We start from the raw sequence: 22,058 nt of genomic DNA, 5'->3' as shown, positions 1-22,058 counted from the left end.
GAAAAAGCTCAGTATAATAGAATAAGCAAAAAAAGACTTCACATATAAAAAAGAAATATAACAAACACAAGGTTAGGTTTTATTATATAAAAATAAAACATTCATAAATTATTTTATGATTAACATATTAGCCTACTGTCTTCAGTAAACTCATTTATAGTTATAATTATAAACACAAATAATACTAATACTAATTATCATTATTATTAGGCCTATACATTTAGGCTACATATTTAGAAGCCGCTTTTATCAAAAAAAGGAACAAAGCAATTCGCCAAATGTCAGTCATAATACAGGTTAGACAATAATAATACAGGGCTAAGTTTATCATAAATAAACAAGATTTTGAGCATATCCAAGTGTTTGTGTGGAGTGTGGAGGCGCGGGCGCGGACACTTGCATTTTTCTATCAACAGTGGAAACAACTTAAAATAGTCTACTCTATCATTTCTGGTCATACAGAAAATAATAATACATCATTCGCAACTACTTGTGTTTGTTGCAAAACGAACGGACGCAAAAGTACACGGACCCAAAACTAACTTTTTCTACAAATAGCCTACATTATTTGAAATAATTAATAATATAAGGTCCGTGTACTTTTGCGTCCATTCGTTTTTCTTTTTTTAACCTGTAATTGAAAAACGAAAAAATGAACGGTTGTTAGGCTATTTTTAAAACGCAAGTTGAGCACCAAAATTTGAATTTGAACTGTAAACACCAAATGCTGCGCAAAAAAAAAAAAAAAAAATATTCACGTATTTTCGGATTTTTGTTTATGACTTTTTCAATATTTGATATTTGAAATGTTCACAAATTAATAGGGAATTTTTTTTCGATATTACTGGTTTTCTACGGCCAAATTAGAACCTGGAAATTAGATTCGAATTTGTTAGTTTAAAAGTGGACATTTCAAGCTTGTATATTGGCTATATTTTGTTTCAGTTCATTTTTGAGACGCGCTCCAGTTCACGGAGATCATGAAAGCGCGCCTGATTTTTTTATTTTATTTTACAAAAGCACAAAGTTTTCTTGTTATTGTGAGTTTACACCAATAAAATTGTGTATTTTTATTTGCACATAAAAAATATTGTGAGTACAGTTTATAAACTGAAGGGACGGATTGCACAACCGTCGCCACGGATTGTTTTGTTTTTTCCCTCCATGATACGGGGTTTATATATATCATTTATATTGTCCATTTATGCTACATAATAAAAAGAATACACTAGCCTACAAAATCGCATCAAGGTAAGATATAAGTGAACATTTGAACCATATGCCCATGTTGTCAGGAATCAATAAGATTCATTCCCATCCACCACTCAAAGGTCACTCTCCCCGGAATATTAACCAGTCACACCTGTTCACAATCAGTCACCTCGTTACCCAGCCCTATAAAACACTCACGCACACCCCAGTCATTGTCAAGCCTCCAACAGGAGAAGACTGTTACCCACGATTTCCCGAAGTTTCCAAGTCTGCCAACGAAGATCCATCACGTAACTATACTCACCCCTGAATATACTCACCTTTGTCTCCCTGTCTTGCTGTCTCCAGTATTCCAGTCTGGTTCCCTGTTTCCCGAGTCCTGCCATTTGAATCCAAGTGCTCCACGTGTCCACCGAGATCTCCCTGTTCCTCCCTGGATCTGAAACAGAAAAGTATTCGTATCACTGGACATTGTCTACCCACGTCCAACTCTCTGAAGAAGGGTCTGCTCACCTGGGATCCTCTGCACAACGTGATCGTCAACGCACCTGCACATGAACTTTGTCTCTGCACATATATCACTGTAAATAAACTCACGTTTGCTTTCACTTACCTCCGCCTCTGTGCCTGTATCCTGACAGAAGGCTTGACCAGAACAGAAAAGTGAAACAGCGCGATGGAAGCTACCCGCCATGGTGATAACCCTGTACAGTCTACAGCCGCTGTTCAAAATTCCGGTCAGTCTACGCTCAGCACTTCCGCAGACTCCACTTCTTCGATGATATGCTTCGCTAACCAAGCATCACGTCCAGCGCCATTCTCCGGCCGGGCGGAGGATTGCAACGGGTTCCTGCTTCAGTGTTCGCTCGCTCTGGAACAGCAAAATCAGATATATCCCACAGAAAGATCGAAAATCGCTTTTATCATCCAACAGTTATCCGGGGCTGCTTTGAGATGGGCTGAAACCATGTGGTTACAGGAGTCCACTACAACCTCATCGGTACAAGGGTTTGTAGACCTTTTTAAAGAAGTTTTCGGACGACCAGTTGATGATTCTTCCACCAGTGACAAACTACTGCAACTATACCAAGGTCGAAGATCGGTTTCTGAGTATTCGTTGGAATTTCGCACTTTAGCCTCTGCAAGTGGGTGGAACGAGAAGGCGCTCATTTCTGTTTACCGACGTGGTCTGAATCCTGCTCTCCGTCTGCAAATGGCGATATATGATGACAGTCTGGGTGTTGAAAAATTTATCCAACAAGCTCTCCGTGTGCATCAACGATCTCAGGGCTGTTATCTAGAAAATCGCCGACCCACTAGTAATTCTCAGTATCCCACGGAAGCTCCGCCCGAAGCAGATGGAGAAAAGATGCAATTGGATACTTACCGACTGTCCCCAGCGGAACGTGCCCGGCGCCGTGAACTCAGGTTATGTTTGTATTGTGGAATGGGAGGACACTTTCGTCAGTCATGTCCGACTCGACCCCCCAGAATGCTTGTGAGTTCTGTCTTTACGGCCGATTCGGTATCAGCCCCACTAACTATTTCAGTGATCTTAAAATCCACGACTTTCCATGTTTCTGCCACAGCCATAGTGGACTCTGGGTCGGCAGGAAACTTCATTTCCGGACGGCTCTGCCAAAAACTCCAGCTCGAGAAATCAGCCACCGCCAGACCATACTCCATCCATGCAGTGACGGGTGAAACCATAAATAAGGGGTATGTCACAGCTCCGATTAAACCCATCATCCTGGGTGTCGAAAATACACATCACGAACTTTTTGAACCTTTCATATTAGAGAACAGTCAGACTGATCTAATTCTGGGTCGCCCATGGCTTATTCGACATCAACCCAATATCAACTGGTCATCTGGTAAGATCCTGAACTGGGGGTGTAAGTGTGCATCCAGAACTGCCGAGTTGGCGACCACATCCATCGTTGATGCACCTAACATTGTCCCAGTAAACTCAACCTCCATCGAAAGCCCCACTGAGAGTCTGTCCGTTTCCATACCTACCTGTTATTCCTCGTTTGCAGATGTGTTCAATCCTGTCGAGGCTGCTAAATTACCCCCTCATCGAGCTTGGGATTGTGCGATCGACCTTGTTCCAGGAGAACCCATTCCTAAGGGACGAATCTACTCCCTGTCTATTCCCGAACAGAAAGCCATGCAACAGTACATTGAAGAGGCTCTGAAACAGGGGTATATCCGTTCCTCCACGTCACCTGCTGCTGCCAGCTTTTTCTTTGTTCCTAAGAAGGATGGCGGACTACGTCCTTGTATCGACTATCGAACCCTGAACAGAATAACCGTGAAGTTCAGCTATCCACTACCGTTGGTTCCTTCCTCACTGGAGCAACTGCGTGAGGCCAAGATGTTCACTAAACTGGACTTGAGGAGCGCATATAACCTCATCCGAATTCGAGAAGGCGAGGAATGGAAAACCGCGTTCATCACCCCTGCTGGCCACTACGAATATTTGGTTATGCCGTATGGACTGGTCAACGCTCCTTCCATCTTTCAAAGCTTTATGGACGAGGTATTCCGAGATTATCTGAACCGATTCGTAATAATCTACATCGATGACATTTTAATCTATTCCAAGGATCCAGTGGAACGCCAACGACACGTCTCCTTAGTCCTCCAACGGCTACGTGAGTTCTCTTTGTTCCTAAAAGCAGAAAAATGCTCATTTCACCAAACTTCAGTCGAATTCCTAGGCTATCAACTCAGTGAAAGAGGAGTACAGATGGACGATCGCAAGACCAAGGCGGTCACTTCCTGGCCAACCCCACAGACGGTAAAAGAATTGCAAAGATTCCTTGGCTTTGCCAACTTTTATCAGAGGTTCGTTCACCAGTACAGCCTGCTAACAGCTCCTCTAACGTCACTCCTAAAGGGAAAGCCAAAAACGCTGCTCTGGACTGAGGAAGCCGACCACGCATTCCAGTCTTTGAAAACCGCCTTCACCACTGCCCCTCTACTCCGACATCCTAATCCCGAAGAGATGTTCATCGTAGAAGTCGATGCCTCCACCACTGGAGTAGGAGCAGTGTTGTCTCAGTATTCCAATTTGTCACCCAAACCTATGCCATGTGCGTTCTTCTCCCACAAGTTATCACCGGCGAAGTAAACTATGATATCGGCAATCGGGAACTCCTGGCGGTAAAACTTGCGCTTGAAGAATGGCGACACTGGTTGGAGGGCGCCAAACACCCGTTCCTGGTTCTCACCGACCATAAGAACCTCCAGTATCTGAAAGAAGCAAAACGACTCAATCCACGCCAGGCTAGATGGGCGCTTTTCTTCACTCGATTTCACTTCCAGATCTCCTATCGTCCAGGCTCCAAGAACGTCCGAGCGGATGCTCTGTCTCGTCTCCATGCTCCTGAAACTCACCATGAAGAACCCGAGAACATCTTGCCAGAGAAAATCTTTGTCAATCCCATTCAGTGGGACTTAAACGAACAACTGATGGAATTGTCTCGAAACCAACCCAGTCCTACGGAATGCCCAGCTGGGAAAATCTACGTACCCGATGAATTCCGTATATCACTTATCTCCTCAGCGCACTCCTCCGTTGGTACGGGTCACCCAGGAGTCACCAAAACCTGCTCCACTCTCCAAAACTGCTACTGGTGGCCCATTATGCTCCGAGACGTCAAATCATTCATCCAGGGATGCATCCTATGTGCAATGAACAAAAACCCTCGTCATTTGCCCGCAGGAAAACTCATGCCTCTACCCGTTCCCCAAAGACCCTGGTCGCATATTGGGGTGGATTTTGTGACTGATCTTCCACCCTCCGAAGAGAACACCTGCATCCTGGTGGCCGTCGACCGCTTTTCGAAAGCGTGTAAGCTGATTCCCCTGAGAAACTTACCCACAGCATTTGCAACCGCAGAACTTTTAATGGAACATGTCTTCCGGAATTTCGGCCTCCCAGAGGACATTGTAACAGATAGGGGGCCTCAATTCATTTCAAAAGTTTGGCGAGCCTTCTTTGCACTGATGAATGTCACCGTAAGTCTCACTTCAGGGTATCACCCACAGGCTAATGGTCAGGCAGAACGAAAAATCCAGGACATCAGCCGTTTCCTCCGAACTTTCTGCCATGCCAATCAGCACCTCTGGAGTCGTTACCTCGTGTGGGCAGAGTATGCCCAAAATTCCCTTAGACAAACCTCCACCAACCTGACTCCGTTCCAATGCATTCTGGGTTACCAACCTCCACTGTTCCCGTGGTCCGGGGAACCCTAAGAAGTCCCAGCAGTTAACGCCTGGTTCCGGGACAGTGAGAGAATATGGAACCAAGCTCACCATCACCTCCAACAAGCCATAAACCGCCACAGTCACTTTGCAGACGCTCACCGAAGCAACACCCCCGAATACCAACCTGGACAATTGGTTTGGCTCTCAACAAAAGATATCCGGTTGAGACTACCCTGTCGCAAGTTAAGTCCAAGATACATCGGTCCGTTTCCCATAACAAGACAAATCAATCCAGTTACCTACCAGCTCCGTCTGCCAAGTCACTACCGCATCCACCCCTCATTCCATGTTTCCCTCCTGAAGCCCCATCACTCACCTGTTCCAGTCCCCTCTACAGATCTAGCACAAGATGAAAATCCTCCGGTACTCCCCATTGAAACAGAATCCATCTTCGCTGTAAGAGAGATCCTGGACTCCCGACGTCGGGGTGGTCTACTCGAGTATCTGGTTGACTGGGAAAATTATGGACCGGAAGAGAGGTGTTGGATACCTCGTAAGGACATCCTTGATCCCATGCTACTCACTGCCTTCCACGAACAACACCCTGACAAACCTGCTCCTCGACCTCGAGGTAGACCCCCACGACGTCGGGGTCCTAGGTCCGCTGGCGCGGACGCTGGAGGAGGGGGTAGTGTCAGGAATCAATCAGATTCATTCCCATCCACCACTCAAAGGTCACTCTCCCCGGAATATTAACCAGTCACACCTGTTCACAATCAGTCACCTCGTTACCCAGCCCTATAAAACACTCACGCACACCCCAGTCATTGTCAAGCCTCCAACAGGAGAAGACCGTTACCCACGATTTCCCGAAGTTTCCAAGTCTGCCAACGAAGATCCATCACGTAACTATACTCACCCCTGAATATACTCACCTTTGTCTCCCTGTCTTGCTGTCTCCAGTATTCCAGTCTGGTTCCCTGTTTCCCGAGTCCTGCCATTTGAATCCAAGTGCTCCACGTGTCCACCGAGATCTCCCTGTTCCTCCCTGGATCTGAAACAGAAAAGTATTCGTATCACTGGACATTGTCTACCCACGTCCAACTCTCTGAAGAAGGGTCTGCTCACCTGGGATCCTCTGCACGACGTGATCGTCAACGCACCTGCACATGAACTTTGTCTCTGCACATATATCACTGTAAATAAACTCACGTTTGCTTTCACTTACCTCCGCCTCTGTGCCTGTATCCTGACACATGTATGTTTTCTTTTCATTACACTATTTACGTAAGTTAACACCCAATACTTGAACAGTTTAAAGTGTAATCTGGCAATTCAGGAAGCAGCTTCTGAATTGGGACACAGAAAACCTCTGGCCATGATCCGGCTATTAAAGGCGAAAATACAATACTGAAACATCCTCACCATGTCCTCCAGTAAAATATAAACAAAATAATGTTTATTCAATTATATAAAATGAATGATCAGGATGGCAGCTGTAGGCTACTCTCGCACCATTGCTTGGCGCCAGGAGCGGTAATCGGGAACACCTGGATGCGCAATTCGGGAATCACGAAGGCTACATGCGGAGCGTCCTGCGAAGGCTGGGTAGGCTGGGTCCTTCGGAGGATGCAGCCTTCACATTGGGACACAGCTGATGGCAGAAACTGCGGTGAAGTTTGACACTTTCTGCTTCCTGTAGTGACGCTCGCGCAGCAATTGCGTCCTTTTTTCTTTCTTTTTTTTACAGCAGTGCAACAGGATTAGTGTAATATCTGTAAATGTAAAGTCTAGAATAAATAATGTCGAGTGCTGCGTGTTGTTAAAGAGCGGTGTGTCTGATCGTTTATGTTTAACAAATCTCTGTTACAACAAAAGAATGTGAATAAATTTGACTAATTTTGATTTTGTTTGGCCTATTTCACTGACATTCTTCTATTGTGTTTTAGAATTACAGTCTTGGAAAAAATTGTTCAATTATTATTTTCTCTTACAGTGTAGCAGGCCTATTTCATTATATCCATTTGATCATATATCGTGAAATTCTACAGTTTGTAAATTATGAACATTAAGAACATTTTGAGAATTAAGAACATCTGTAAAGTCTCGCGCTCATCGCTGAGAAAAACAACTCCACTTACAGTTCAGCCCATCAGAAAACACAAAAGATGAACAAGAACAAGAACATTTGAACAAGAACACAGACTCCAGACTTTCTCCATTTATACATAAATCTTCCAATTATAAATATATCATATAATAATACATATATTTAACCTTACACATCTATAATACAACAAAAGAGAAAAGTGTTAATTTGTTAATCTGTAAGGCTGAACACTTTAATGAACAACACCAGATTCATCTTTAGTTCTGCTTCTTTCTCAGAAACTAATTCTGCTGCATGAATCAGGACTCAGTGTTCGTCTGGTTATTAGGCCAGATATTAGATCTGCACACACACAGATAATACAGTTAAAATCAATAAGTGCTGCTGTTAACATCCATATGAGAGACATTCAAATCTGGTGTCATTTAAAATCATCTGCCCTTTGACCTCAGGATTTAATACAGATGTGTCATGCAAATACAGTATAATATAATATGTAGGATGATATATTTCCTGATATAATTTATCTTTCTGTTGTGGTTGATAAATTAATAAAGAACATTTTATTTTTACAAATAAATAATTTCAATTTTGAATAAAAAAAATGTATCACCATATCCATTTTAATATGTAATTCAATATTTTGTGAATTGTGTGAAGTGGCTTAACATTAGGATTGTGTTAGCTTTGCATGTTAATGTGTGTAAGCTCAATGTAAGTGTGAACACAAAACAGAAAGGTGTTTAATTTGATCATTGCAAAAAAAAGGTGGAAAAGCTTTTCTTGGTGAAAGAGATGCAAGAGGAAATATTACACACACACACACACACACACACACACACACACACACACACACACACACACACACACACTCTCTCTCTCTCTCTCTCTCTTTTGCTCTCTCTCCATCTATCTCTCTCACACACATGCAATGTTATTGGTAAAAGCCAGTTTCATCGTTCTGGTTGTATGAATTAATTAAATATAAGTATTTTACATAAAAGATAACAGATAATCAGGTTTAAACATTTCTTAAAGAAAAAAGTTCCAATCCTCAAACTTCACAGAAAAATCCTGAACAGTAGCAATCAGTTTAACAGCAGAAGAGCTTCAATCAGTCTGAATCATTTATTTAGTTTATTAATTCATTATTTAAAGCTTCATCAGCAGAAAAGGCTATTTATCTTCAGTTAAGAAAAGCTAAAATTTTCCACGAAGAAATCGTTTTAGAAATGTCCATTAATGAAGTTTATGAATAAATCTGTTGCCTAAAATGATTTAAAGCAGGACAGTCCAATAAAATCTGCTTTTTCCTCCAAACTGAACCATCATGTGATTCTGACTTCAGTGAGCGTTATTCTGTTCAATGTTTAATAAGGCTCAGAACTGAAGTGTTTTAGTTTAAATCTGATCAATGTAAATGGATTCCTATAGTGTATATATGTGACCCTGGACCACACAACCAGTCACATGGGTAAATTTTTTTCAACATCATCTGAAAGCTGAATAAATAATCCTTCCATTGATGTGTGGTTTGTTAGGATAGGACAATATTTGGCCGTAATACGACTATTTGAAAATCTTGAATCTGAGGGTGCCAAAAAATCTAAACAATAAGAAAATCACCTTTAAAATATTCCATTTATGTTTGTAATTGTGTTGCATTCTCTCACAAAAATAAATGTTTTATATATTTACGGTAGGAAATTTACAAAATATCTTCATGGAACATGATCTTTACTCAATATCCTAATGATTTTTGGTATAAAAGAAAAATCTTTAATTTTGACCCATACAATGTATTGTTGGTTATTGCCACAAATATACCCGTTTGACTCGTGACTGGTTTTGTGATCCAGGGTCACATATATCTTCAGGTTTATGTGCTGTAGTGTGTAATCCAGCAGCTCTGTCTGTCTGAGGAATAAATCTGTTCCCTTTCGTCCTGGGAACTCCGACGACACGTCTCCGTTCCCTGTACTCAGGGAACCAGGGTTACATACGTAACCGAGACGATTTCAGGTGAAGAGAAACACTGACATCTGCTGCTGAGACTCAAACAATACAAATGTTCAAGAATCATCTAGAAGTAATCATTGGATCATAGTTCAAGGGCTTTTTAGTTCCCGATGTGTTTGGGAAACTGTTTCAGTGACTATTTTTTGATGGATCAAAATATTGACAGTCCTGTATCTGGTTACAGAGCAGATATCAGATAATTTCTGCAGGCATACACACACCTCAGACTAATGCTTTTTCTTTTAAGTTTCACTGTACATTTGGTTTGCAACAGTACACATACAGCAATGAAGAAAAGAACGACGCCTCAGGTTAAAATGAAAGAGTATATATTATATATTCCGAATGTATCTGTTACTATAAAGGCTCTACAAATATCAGAACTGAGCTGCTGAAGAAGTCAGACACAAGAAATACATTTATGTGATGAATTTAATGGTCTGGGCCAGAATAGATAACACAGTAAAACTGATCAAAATAATTTGCAATTAAACTAAGGTTAGACTAAAGTCCCTCCATCATTCATTATGTGATAATTTCTAGAATCACGGACAGGCAATTCTAACAAACACCTTCCAAGTGTGGTAATGGATCAGACCAGTTATATTTCTGAAGTCTAAGATCAAAGTCACATAAACAGTCTCAACAGTTATCACACAAGACAAAAACATTTGTGTACATTTTTGAAGCAAGAGTACAAAACTAAAACTAACTTTACAGTGCTATATCTGTTTAACATGCATGTGTGGATTATATTGTAAATACGAAATTGTGAATTTGAGCATTTATATTCTGAAAAGTTGAATTGTGATTAAACTCAGTTTTGCTTGAGTGAGCACTACTCTCATTTCCTTCAGAACATGTACAAATCTAGTCTGATGTACTGAAATTAATCATTTTAATATTTTAATAAGTTTTGGTGTTATGTCTTAACATAATCATGGGTATGCTATATACTGTATAATTTAGGGAAATTCTGCTGAGATCTGAGAATTGTGTTGTCACTGCTTTTCATGAAAAATAAATCTGTTCTTGACATCCCTTGAGTTTTTTTTAAAACAACCACACAGCAGCAGAATAATGGCACTCACTCCAGTTTCCCCAGTTTCCACTGAGGATCCTCCAGTATATGTGAAAGTTGCTTCACTCCTGAATCTCTAAAGTAATTCTCACTCAGGTCCAGTTCTCTCAGATGAGACGGGTTTGATCTCAGAGCTGAACTCAGATCAGCACAACCTCCGTCACTGATACGACAAGATCTCAACCTGTTAGTGTCTGAGAAACAGATGAACACTTTCAGTCAGACTACAGTGAGAATCAGATCATCAGACAATCACACACAGACATAAAGATGTACAGTTATTACATTAACGAGTCTTCATCAACTATCAGAGTATCCAAGTCTGTCTATGTGGTTTATTAACTGGCTTTAAGTACTATGTACTTACATTGAAATTAATAATTTGATACAATGGACTTACTGTGTACATACATGTTTTTACATTGTACTTACATTTTGAAAATACCTGCATGTAATTACAGCTGTAATTCATTTATGTAATTACATTTGTAATTACACAGTTGACCCTTCCCTTACACCTTAACCTACCCTTAAACCGACCCATATCACCACACCTGACCCTAACCTTACCAGTATCACATTTCAATAGCAGCAAAAGTCTTTTACAATACAACCTGAACACAATGAGTACATTGTACTTGATTTTCGATGCAAGTACATAGTACTTAAAGCCACTTAATATAAATTGGGACCCAACATTTACGTTACACATATGAATATGGACACTTATGTAAAACATTCAACAAGCACATTTATTATGTATGTGTGTTCAGTGGGAATCACGCTCATAACTAAGTGTTTAGCACTGTTCATTTGAATAATCTAATACTGATGTAGGCCCATGCAGCATTTCTGAGGGCATTAATATAATTTTATAGTGTAATATAATGTAATAATGTAAAAAAAAATATATAATGCCTTTAGCTCATTTCAGTTGCATTTTTATCTTTTACTTTAACAAAAATACAAACACATGCAAAAGCATATGATTTTTAAGATCTCGCTTAATATATTTTTTTTACCAAATAAGCTATGGTAGTGCAGCTTTAAAGCATAATTTAGGTAAGATTTGACTATTGTAGGGTTCATTATTGGTCATCTACACCTTATAGAACACTTTATAATAAATACACTGTAAAAGCTGGTAAAGAGAGGACTGAATCTCAGAGCTGATCTCAGAACAACACAGCTACAGAAAATCAGACACAATCATGAAGAAAAGAGTCTGTGTGGTGAAGAATGTGTGTCAACATGCATAGATTTACAATGCCAGAATTAGAAACGTACCCCAATTTCTCCAGTTTACACAAAGGATCCTCTAGTAGAGCTGAAAGCTGCTTTATTCCTAAATCTGTGATGACATTCCCACTCAGGTCCAGCTCTCTCAGATGAGACGGGTTTGATCTCAGAGCTGAACTCAGATCAGCACAACCTCGGTTACTGATATAACAAGATCTCATCCTGTGAGTGTGACGAAAACATTAAATACTGATGTCTAGAAAAATGTATGGGAAAAACTACAATAACTAAAGATTATAGTACTTCCAGTCTTTACTGAAACACATATATGAAATAAAGTCAGTGAAACTCACTCCAGTTTCTCCAGTTTACACTGAGGATGTTTCAGTAGATCTGAAAGCTGCTTTATTCCTGAATCTGTGATGTTATTTTTACTCAGGTCCAGCTCTCTCAGATGAGACGGGTTTGATCTCAGAGCTGAACTCAGATCAGCACAACCTCCATTACTGATATGACAAGATCTCAACCTGTGAAACAAGGTCCAAGACACAGGGAAATCCAGGAGACAAGCAGAAGATCAAAGTCGGCACACAGGGAACCAGGATAACGCTCAGTATTGCAGTGACATTAAACAAGACTTCACAATTAATGACTGAGTGAACAGGGTTTAAATAGGCAAACATAAATGATGTGGCAGTAATAAGAACATGAGTCCAGGCAGTGGGTTATGGGAAGTGTAGTTCATGATGGGAAAGCACTACAGGAGACAGTGCCCTCTGGTGGTTATCCTGGGCACTCCAGCTGGAGGGTGTAACACTTCCAGACTTTACTAAAACCAATATGTCTAAAAAAGCCAAAACCACTCACCCCAGTTTCTCCAGTTTACACTGAGGATCTGCCAGTAGAGCTGAAAGCTGCTTCACTTCTGAATCTGTGATGTTATTCTCACTCAGGTCCAGCTCTCTCAGAGACCGGTTTGATCTCAGAGCTGAACTCAATATATTGGATCCATAATAGTCTATGATACGGATACCACAAGATCTTAACCTGTGTTTGTGAAGAAAACACATTAAATACTGATATAGGGAGTAAAGTATTGGGAAAAAGGCAACACTTTACAATAAGGTTTCATTAATTAACATTAGTTAAATAGATTAGTTAACATGAACTAATAATGAACAATACTTTTACAGCATTTATTAATCTTTGTTAATGTTAATTTCAAAATGTACTAATACATTATTAAAATCAAAAGTTGTATCTGTTAACATTAGTTAAAGCACTGTGAACTAACATGAACAAACAATAAACACAGTATTTGTTAATCTTTGTGAACGTTAATTAATAAAAATACAGCTAACAAATGTATTGATAATTGTTAATTCATGTTAGTTAATACCTTAACTAATGTTAACTAATGAAACCTTATTGTAAAGTGTTACCAGGAAAAACCTTTAACTTAACTATAATGAAAAACTATAGATCTTCCAGTCTTTACTAAAACAAATACAGCCAATGAGTCTCACCCCAGTTTCTCCAGTTTACACTGAGGATGTTTCAGTAGATCTGAAAGCTGCTTCACTCCCAAATCCTTAAAGTTATTCTCACTCAGGTCCAGCTCTCTCAGAGACAGGTTTGATCTCAGAGCTGAACTCAGATCAGCACAACCTCTGCCACTGATACGACAAGATCTCAACCTGTGAAAGTGAAGAGAAGCATGTGTTAATGTCCTGTGAGAATCAAGATTCAAGTAATTATTGGGCTGTAATCTACAATAATGAGAATCAGGCAAGTTGGATTAAGTTCACCTGAAACAAACTGTTTATCAGATCCATAAAAAGAAAAACAAAAAGAATGATTAGATGGCGATGAATGACATGTATAGCAGCATGCGGTAAGGAACTTTATTCTGTTTATGTCATAATATATCATACAGCTAGACCTATAACGAAAAGACATTTCCAAGCAATAGCCTATTGACGTCAGATCCGGGAGATAAGTCAGTAAATTTGAGTAAAATCACAGGCTTCGGGTTATCCCGTGCGAATGCGCCACATGAAATTCAGATGTGGGGGGATAATTTCTAAATCACACGAGGTCCCCAGATAGTACTAATCCCGTGCGAATACGGCTTTTGACGGTCATCGGCTCTCGGTATTTCTTCATTCGCCCTCTCACGTCTAAACGGTTCGAAATTATATGGCTGTGGGCCATCGTAAATGTTAACTGTGGGTCTTGCCACCTCTTCCTCATCCCAGTTAGACGCCATAGTCAGTGGTAGAACTAGTTCAAGTAGCTGAGAAAGGCTGAGGCTATCCACCACGTCTACCTCATGTGACGTCATCGCCGAGTTGCGTAAAAAATAACCGTCACTTACCAAAAACTAAACTGGACTTTAACACCATTTTGGAGACATTTCTAACTTTATATACATATCTTGACTGCTTTATGTACCCATTAATTGACATTCTTATACAAACGTGACAAATACAGTGCAGGGCTCCAGACTAACTTTTTTTACTAGGAGCGCTGAAGCCCCTGACTGAAAATGTTAGGAGCGCAAGCAGAAAATTTAGGGGCACACCTTAAATCAGCTTGCAATGCAATTATTCAAATTTCCCCCAAAATAACTGTAATATTGACAAATTCTTTAATAATAAATAGACTTATCATACAGATATTACAATGTGCAGTTTTATTTTAAGTTCACAGGGCTCTAGCATCTGAGGGCCGCCGCAGCGAGACACTGAGCTCTACAACTCATAGGTTATCTGACAGCACTGGGGCTGACAATAAAGCACTGAGCTTAATTTAGGGTGTAGATGAAATTAACTTTAATTATTATCATTCATAATGTCTTAATATTAATTAAAAAGCAAAAAGAGTAGAAAAAATTATATTAGGGAGTGAAAATATCCAATAAGCATCCTACTGTTTACAATGGTAATTTATTTTAATTTTAAATAAGTGTTTAAATAAGAGTTTTCCTACATCTTAACATTTTTAGTTTTTAGGACAATCTTTTGAAGGATGAACAAAAAATGTGTTGGTCATCACATTAAAAATAACATTTATGATATTATAGTTTTGAAGTGCTGGAAAAAGATGTGTAGTACTTGTAAGCGTTTGACTATTTCTGTCACAATACCATAGTAATGTTTAGAGTTACTACATTAGCATAAATCCATGGTGAATGTTGCTGATCTGTGACTGAAAGCCTTCTATAAGCGTTTCTCCTGGTTTCCATGTCAGCGCTGTTTGATCTGATATCTATGGTTTATAACGGAGAACTCTGCGCCGAATCGGAGTGTTTCTCACTGGATCTCGCAGCGATGATGTTATTAATTCTGAGGCGAAGTCAATGGATTTCCTCACTGGATCTCCTAGAAACAGTGTCGCGTGATCGAGATCGGCCCGCGACTGGCAAGTTCGGGGCGCTGCGCTCACTATTGTTGGTCCGAACTAATAAACGGTCCGTGAAATGAGTGGCGCATTTTCGTTCCACTTTCATTTTGTTTGCATTTGCTGACAGTGCGACCTTAAGGCCTCATTATGCTTCTGCGTCAAATCCACGGCGTAGCTACGCCGTCACTCCTACGGCGTCGTGGCCGTTTTATGGTTCTGCGTCAGGTTGCGTTGCATCGCGGTGCATCTGACCAATCACAGCCCTTGCGGTCTGCGTCGCCTCGATGTGTAGTTACAATTTTTTGGACGTGCACGTCGAGCTACGGCGGAGGGGTTCGCTGCGACCCAGAGGGGTCTGCGGGGGTACGCCGTCGATTCGACGCAGAAGCATAAAACAGGCTTGACAGTGCATCCGCATTCACGCCAGTGCAACCTAAATAAATATTTGGTCGCACCGGCAGGAAAAATGGTTGCAGTCTGGAGCCCTGCAGTACAGTTCTCTCGCTATTACTTGCTATTACCCTCTGTGTGCTGATATTGGCATGTGTGCCACAGGTTGCCGACCCCGAGCTCTAAATAAACAAATTGTTGATTCCATCTAGAACAGACAGGCTCTTAATTCTTCAACTCACTCCAGTTTCTGGTTCATTTTGTCTTCTTTCAAACAAATATATAAAATAAAGCCAGTGACACTCACCCCAGTTTCTCCAGTTTACACAGAGGATCTGCCAGTAGATCTGAAAGAATCTTCACTCCCAATTCATTAATGTCATTCTCACTCAGGTCCAGCTCTCTCAGAGACCGGTTTAATCTCAGAGCTGAACTCAGAACAGCACAACCTCTGTCACTGATATGACAAGATCTCAACCTGTTTTCAATGAATAAAGTGATGAGACAATGACAAACTCACTCAAAGAGCAAAGTGTGTGTGTGTGATTAGACTGCCAAGATATAATAATTTACACAATATAGTATCTGTGTTCAAATTGGTAACACCGGTATTAGTGATAGCTGGACACTAGCTGGTGCTATGAATTTATTTATTTTATTTTAACTAAAAATTTAAATTAAACTGAAAAAATAAAGCTAATACAATGTTTCATTTAAATACTTAAAGAACTTATTCAACCAAAAATAAAGGAAACATGAGCAGTGAGGTGTCAAAGTAGTGCCTGTGTGGAAATGAACTGCTCGTGTCTCTACTTGTGTCCTTAAACCAAATCAGCATTTAAATAAACAGCTGTTAAATAAGACAAACAAAGAGTAAATAAAATCATAACGTCTGTTTATTATTTTATTATTATTTATTTATTATTTTTATCTGCAAACAGAAAACCGCCTGGTGTCAGCCAATCACGGAGAAGTGCAGGTAGTGACGTCTGTCATGTACGTTTTAAAATATTGTGCTGCATTTACTGCATAAATTATATTGTTTACATAATCATGATATTTTATTTAGCTTTCAAATGCAATTTGGACACTATAATTGTGACTAAACTGTCTGAGTTAACAAAAGTGTGTCAAGCGTTCTGCGTTAGTTCAGGCAGGCCTCGTAGTCAAGCTCAGCTATCACCAACCCAGCCCATATCAGCTGATCCGATTTACATGTTCTGTATCGCTCTGTGTTGTGTTTGTTTCCTTTTTCTGTTTAGAAGAGAACTTAGCCTTTAAAGCTCCTTTGTAAAAGCTTTATGAGGCACTTTAGATAAGCTCACAAAAATAGTTAACTGACAACTACTAAATGTTTTATAACTACCTAAATTAATCATGAATTACAGTAGAAAATTGTGTTAATAAAGCATTTATTCACACACTGAGTTACTATTTCTACGTCTAAATAAGATGTATAAATGTACATTTAAATCGTTTATTAATCATTTACTCACACTTTCTAAATGATCTTATGAACCACTAACAACTCCTATATAACTGGATTGTAAATTATGTAAAAGTTAATTTAGAAATGATATATTGATGATATCAAAAGTATGAAAATACAATTATTAAACATTATAGATATGCTTATAAATCAAGAATAAATCATTTATAGCTGTATTTTTAAACTGGTTAATGTCTATTAATGTTTTATAAATTAACTATTTACTAATGCTTAACTAATGATTAAGCATTAAAACATTAGTTTTAATGATTTTTAAACTATAAATCATGCTTTATAATAATGCATGCCGTTATTATAAAGCGTTACCCCAAATTCTTTTGATAACTTTTTGCCGTGAGGGTCTCTAAATGATGCATGTCAAGGTTCGAGCAAATCAAACAAACAAGGAGTTCTAAAAAGTAGTTTTTTTTAAAAATAATCTCAAATATTTTTAAAGGAATGATTTTATCATTTTATTAAGTCATTCAGAATGAGGACATTTAACGTATGATATGAATATTGTGTGTGTGTGTGTGTGTGTGTGTCATATATTGCGTGATATAAAGGGTGTAAAATGTGATATCGTGGCTGTTTTCTTTCAAACTTTGCATAGACCTCTAGAACCGTGAGTCAAACACTTTCATTCTGATCGGCCTCCATGAAGCTGGTCTAATAGGTGCTCAAACTTTATTGGCCAATCGCAGTTTTTACACTATACACAAATATCCTTTTAAATCATTATGGCAACTTGGACAAAGACACTGCATGCTAATTTTCAAGTCAATCGGACTAACGGTTGCATAATTATAGCGGGTTTATGTTTTGTTTTTTCGTATTACAGCGCCGCCAAGTGGTGAATGGCCGCAAATTTCTGCATGACCACAGAATGAGCTCTTACATAAGTATAACAAGTTTGGTGAATATATCTCATTGCGTTCAAGAGTTCTAGCCATTTTAGTGAAAGTAGCCCTGCCTAATTCAAAAGTTTTAACGTCGCGAGCGTGAATCACAGATCGAAATTCTTTTAACAACTATTTTCCATGAAGGTCTCTAGATGGTGCATGCCGAGATTTGAGTGAACCAGACAAACGGCCTATTAGGAGTTAGAAAAAGTATATTTTTCAGAAAATCCTAGATGGCAGAAAAAACTGCATACCGGAAATGAAATCAGATCAATACATTTTTCCTATCTCCTGACCACTAGGTGGCACTATGCTAAAACTGGGCAGGTAGCCTCAGTTCACGGTTGTCATAACACACACCAAGTTTGGTCAGAATACACTAAAGCATTGCTGAGATATACCATCATGTTTATTTTGGTGTGCTCTTCATCAATTTTTTTTGCAAGTTATCCAAGAATTGTATGACAAATGAACTTGAATTTCATTATATCTGTGTGCCAAATTTCATAACTTTGCCGCAAGCGGTTCTATGAGCTGCCATAGACGGAGAAGAAGAAGAAACGGAAGAATAATAAGAACGCCAACGGATACAATTAGTACCTACGCATGTTCGGTTCTTGGCACACAATTACAAATAGGGTTTCAGCATATCATTATCTAACCCCTAAAAATACATTGAACAGTGATAGTATTTTGTATTAACAAATATGCACAATACCACTCACCCCAGTTTCTCCAGTTTACACTGAGGATGTTCCAGTAGATCTGAAATCTGCATCACTCCTGATTCTGTGATGTTATTCTCACTCAGGTCCAGCTCTCTCAGATGAGACGGGTTTGATCTCAGAGCTGAACTCAGAACAGCACAACCTCCATCACTGATATCACAAGATCTCAACCTGTGAATGCGAGAAATAAAAATATAAGTCAGAATACAATGAAAACCAGGTAATTATTAAAAACAATTGCTGAAAGGTATTTTAGAGACATAAGTTCACTAAATATGAAATGGTCAATTTCAGACCTATGAAAGAGAACAGCTGTTTCAAACATTAGTAATAATTTATTGTTACTGCTATAATTTTTTTAAACATATTTGTTCTGAATTTTCAGATTTGTCCTCTCACTTTCAATTCCAGCAAATTTCTTATTATGTGTAAATATTTGAATGAACATTCAACAACTGAAACACAAATGTAAAACATTTTACAGACATTTGACGAACAGAAATGGAATAACGAGTCCCTGAACAGAGCGAGGGTCGATATCAAAAGTAGCAGTCCATCAGTATATGTGTAATGAGGAGTCATCGGAGTGAGGATCTATCTGCAGGGTCTTTTGCTGTTGTAGCCCATCCGCCTCAAGGTTGTGCGTGTTTTGGCTTCACAAATGCTTTGCTGCATACCTCGATTGTAACGAGTGGTTATTTCAGTCAAAGATGCTCTTCTATCAGCTTGAATCAGTCGGCCCATTCTCCTCTGACCTCTAGCATCAACCAAGGCATTTTTGCCCACAGGACTGCCGCATACTGGATGTTTTTCCCTTTTCAAACCATTCTTTGTAAACCCTAGAAATAGTTGTGCGTGAAAATCCCAGTAACTGAGCAGATTGTGAAATACTCAGACCGGCCCGTCTGGCACCAACAACCATGCCACGCTCAAAATTGCTTAAATCACCTTTCTTTCCCATTCTGACATTCAGTTTGGAGTTCAGGAGATTGTCTTGACCAGGACCACACCCCTAAATGCATTGAAGCAACTGTCAAGTGATTGGTTGTTTAGATAATTGCATTAATGAGAAATTGAACAGGTGTTCCTAATAATCCTTTAGGTGAGTGTATATATATATATATATATATGGGTATGGTCATATTTTTGTCATTATTTTTTGAGAATGCAAGACACACACAAACACATGCCTATCTTCATAATTCTAGTTTTGAATTCGACCCAAATCCAAAATTTCACTTGCACTGCACTGCAATATACAGTGTGAAAGTCCAAAGTTTCAATAATGCTAAAAAAAACTTTTTTTATTCATGATTAATATAGCATTGCATATAATATGTGCTGGTCAATAGTCTAAAATTAAGAAACCCATAGAAAACAGTAAATAATAAATAAAATAAAAACATTAACATCAGACATTGTACATTTAAGATAGGCTATTGGGGTTATTGGGGAAGTTAACAGATAATATTGAATGGGCACAAATGCAATTTAAGCCCTCTAAATCAAGGAGCATCTCCATAATTAAAGGCAAGGTAGTAGATAAAACATTCTTCATTAATGGTGAGGCAATACCAACAGTTTCTCAGAAGCCAGTGAAGAGTCTAGGGAGATGGTACGATGGGGATCTAAAGGACACAGTTCGAGTGGGAGAAGTTAGACGACAAGCAGTGGAAGGGTTGAAGAGCATAAACAGCTGTGCTCTACCAGGCAAACTAAAACTCTGGTGCTTTCAGTTTGGTCTACTGCCAAGGTTGCTGTGGCCACTGACTGTGTACGAGGTTTCTTTGACAACAGTGGATAAGCTGGAAGCGTTAATAAGTTCATACATCAGGAAATGGTTGGGATTCCACGCTGCCTCAGCAGAGTGGGACTTTATAGTAAAGGAGTATTGCAGCTGCCAGTCTCTGCTTTAACCGAGGAGTTTAAGTGTGCCAAGGTCAGACTGGAAATGACTTTAGCAGAGTCACGCAACAAATGTGTAAGGGAGACAGCCCCTGTGGTAAAAACTGGTAGAAAGTGGTCAGCAAAGAAATCTGTAGTAGAGGCAAAGGCTGACCTTCAAATTGGGGATATCGTGGGACAGGTACAGCATGGAAGAGGGGGTTTTGGGCTCAGTTTAGCTACTCCTAAATGGCACAAGGCAGGCCCAGCCCAAAGGAGGAAGCTGGTAGTCAACGAGGTGCGAAAGCAGGAGGAGAGGATGAGATGTATAAAGGCCATTTCCCAGGCCAAGCAGGGAGAGTGGATGAGAAGGGAGAGTGTGGAACAACGCAAAATGGGCTGGCAAGACCTTTGGTCAATGGAAGAGAGTAGGATCAGTTTCCTTATTAGGTCAACATATGATGTTCTCCCATCACCGCAGAACCTAAACCTCTGGGTAGGAGAGGATCCATCTTGTCCTTTGTGTTCATCACCTGCCACATTAAGGCACATTTTGACAGGATGTAAGGTGGCTCTTAGCCAGGGTCGTTTTACTTGGCGCCATGACCAAGTATTGCGATGTTTGGCTTTAGCATTGGAAGGCAAGCGTAGTATGACCAATAAATTGCCGCCTGTTCTAGCAAAACATTACACGCAGAAGACAATATTCCTCCGCCCAGGCGAGCAACCACCAAGAAAAGGTGCTAACACCAATTCTCGCCCAGGACAACTGGAAGCTGCTAGGGACTGGAAGATGCTGGTTGATCTTGATCAACGGCTTATTTTTCCACCTGAGATTGCCACCACTAACCTACGACCAGATATTGTTTTGTGGTCTGGATCAGCACGCATTGTTCAACTGATAGAGTTAACAGTGCCATGGGAGGATGCGGTAGATGAGGCATATGAGAGGAAGAAACTGCGGTATGCTCATCTGGCCACTGAAGCAGAACAGCGAGGATGGAGAGTCCAGGTTTATCCAGTGGAAGTGGGTTGTCGTGGATTTGTGGCACACTCTACAACCCGGTTCCTCAGAGACGTCGGATTCAGTGGCCAAGAGTTGCGTCGCACAGTAAAGAACTTATCTGAAGCAGCAGAAAGGAGCAGCAACTGGCTGTGGTTGAGACGGAAAGATTCTAGCTGGCTGTGGACAGGCCGCCATGCTACGGTTTCGGAGAATTCTTGAAAACTTGAAAGGTCTGTTGGTTTATTTGTATAGGTTGTATAGTATTTACAGTCATTACGTTCCTGTGTATATTGCGTGAATGACGGGTGGTTGGGCAGATATTGTGTTTTGCGGTAGGTGGTATGCCATACGGAACCGTTGCCACTGAAACTGCATATT

The 22,058-nt window shown here is 39.9% G+C and overlaps 1 protein-coding gene across 1 annotated transcript in view; it reads right to left on the bottom strand.

Annotated features, from left to right (window-relative positions):
* LOC143723099 (uncharacterized) overlaps positions 1-22,058 on the bottom strand; it is a 103,397-nt gene that overhangs the window by 40,408 nt on the left and 40,931 nt on the right. The window contains exons 8-12 of the mRNA XM_077215045.1: positions 18,788-18,961; positions 15,979-16,149; positions 13,403-13,573; positions 12,744-12,923; positions 12,230-12,403 (exon numbers count right to left, since the gene is read on the bottom strand). Of these exons, the coding sequence (XP_077071160.1) occupies positions 12,230-12,403; positions 12,744-12,923; positions 13,403-13,573; positions 15,979-16,149; positions 18,788-18,961 (870 nt within the window). The remainder of the gene's footprint in view (positions 1-12,229; positions 12,404-12,743; positions 12,924-13,402; positions 13,574-15,978; positions 16,150-18,787; positions 18,962-22,058) is intronic.

This window comes from Siphateles boraxobius, unplaced genomic scaffold (assembly GCF_051911475.1).
Source record: "Siphateles boraxobius isolate OS27281-9 unplaced genomic scaffold, OSU_SipBor_1 69, whole genome shotgun sequence".
Taxonomy (NCBI): Eukaryota; Metazoa; Chordata; class Actinopteri; order Cypriniformes; family Leuciscidae; genus Siphateles; species Siphateles boraxobius.
The sequence above is the reverse complement of the archived record's forward strand: the minus strand, read 5'-3'. Positions and strand labels throughout refer to the sequence as shown.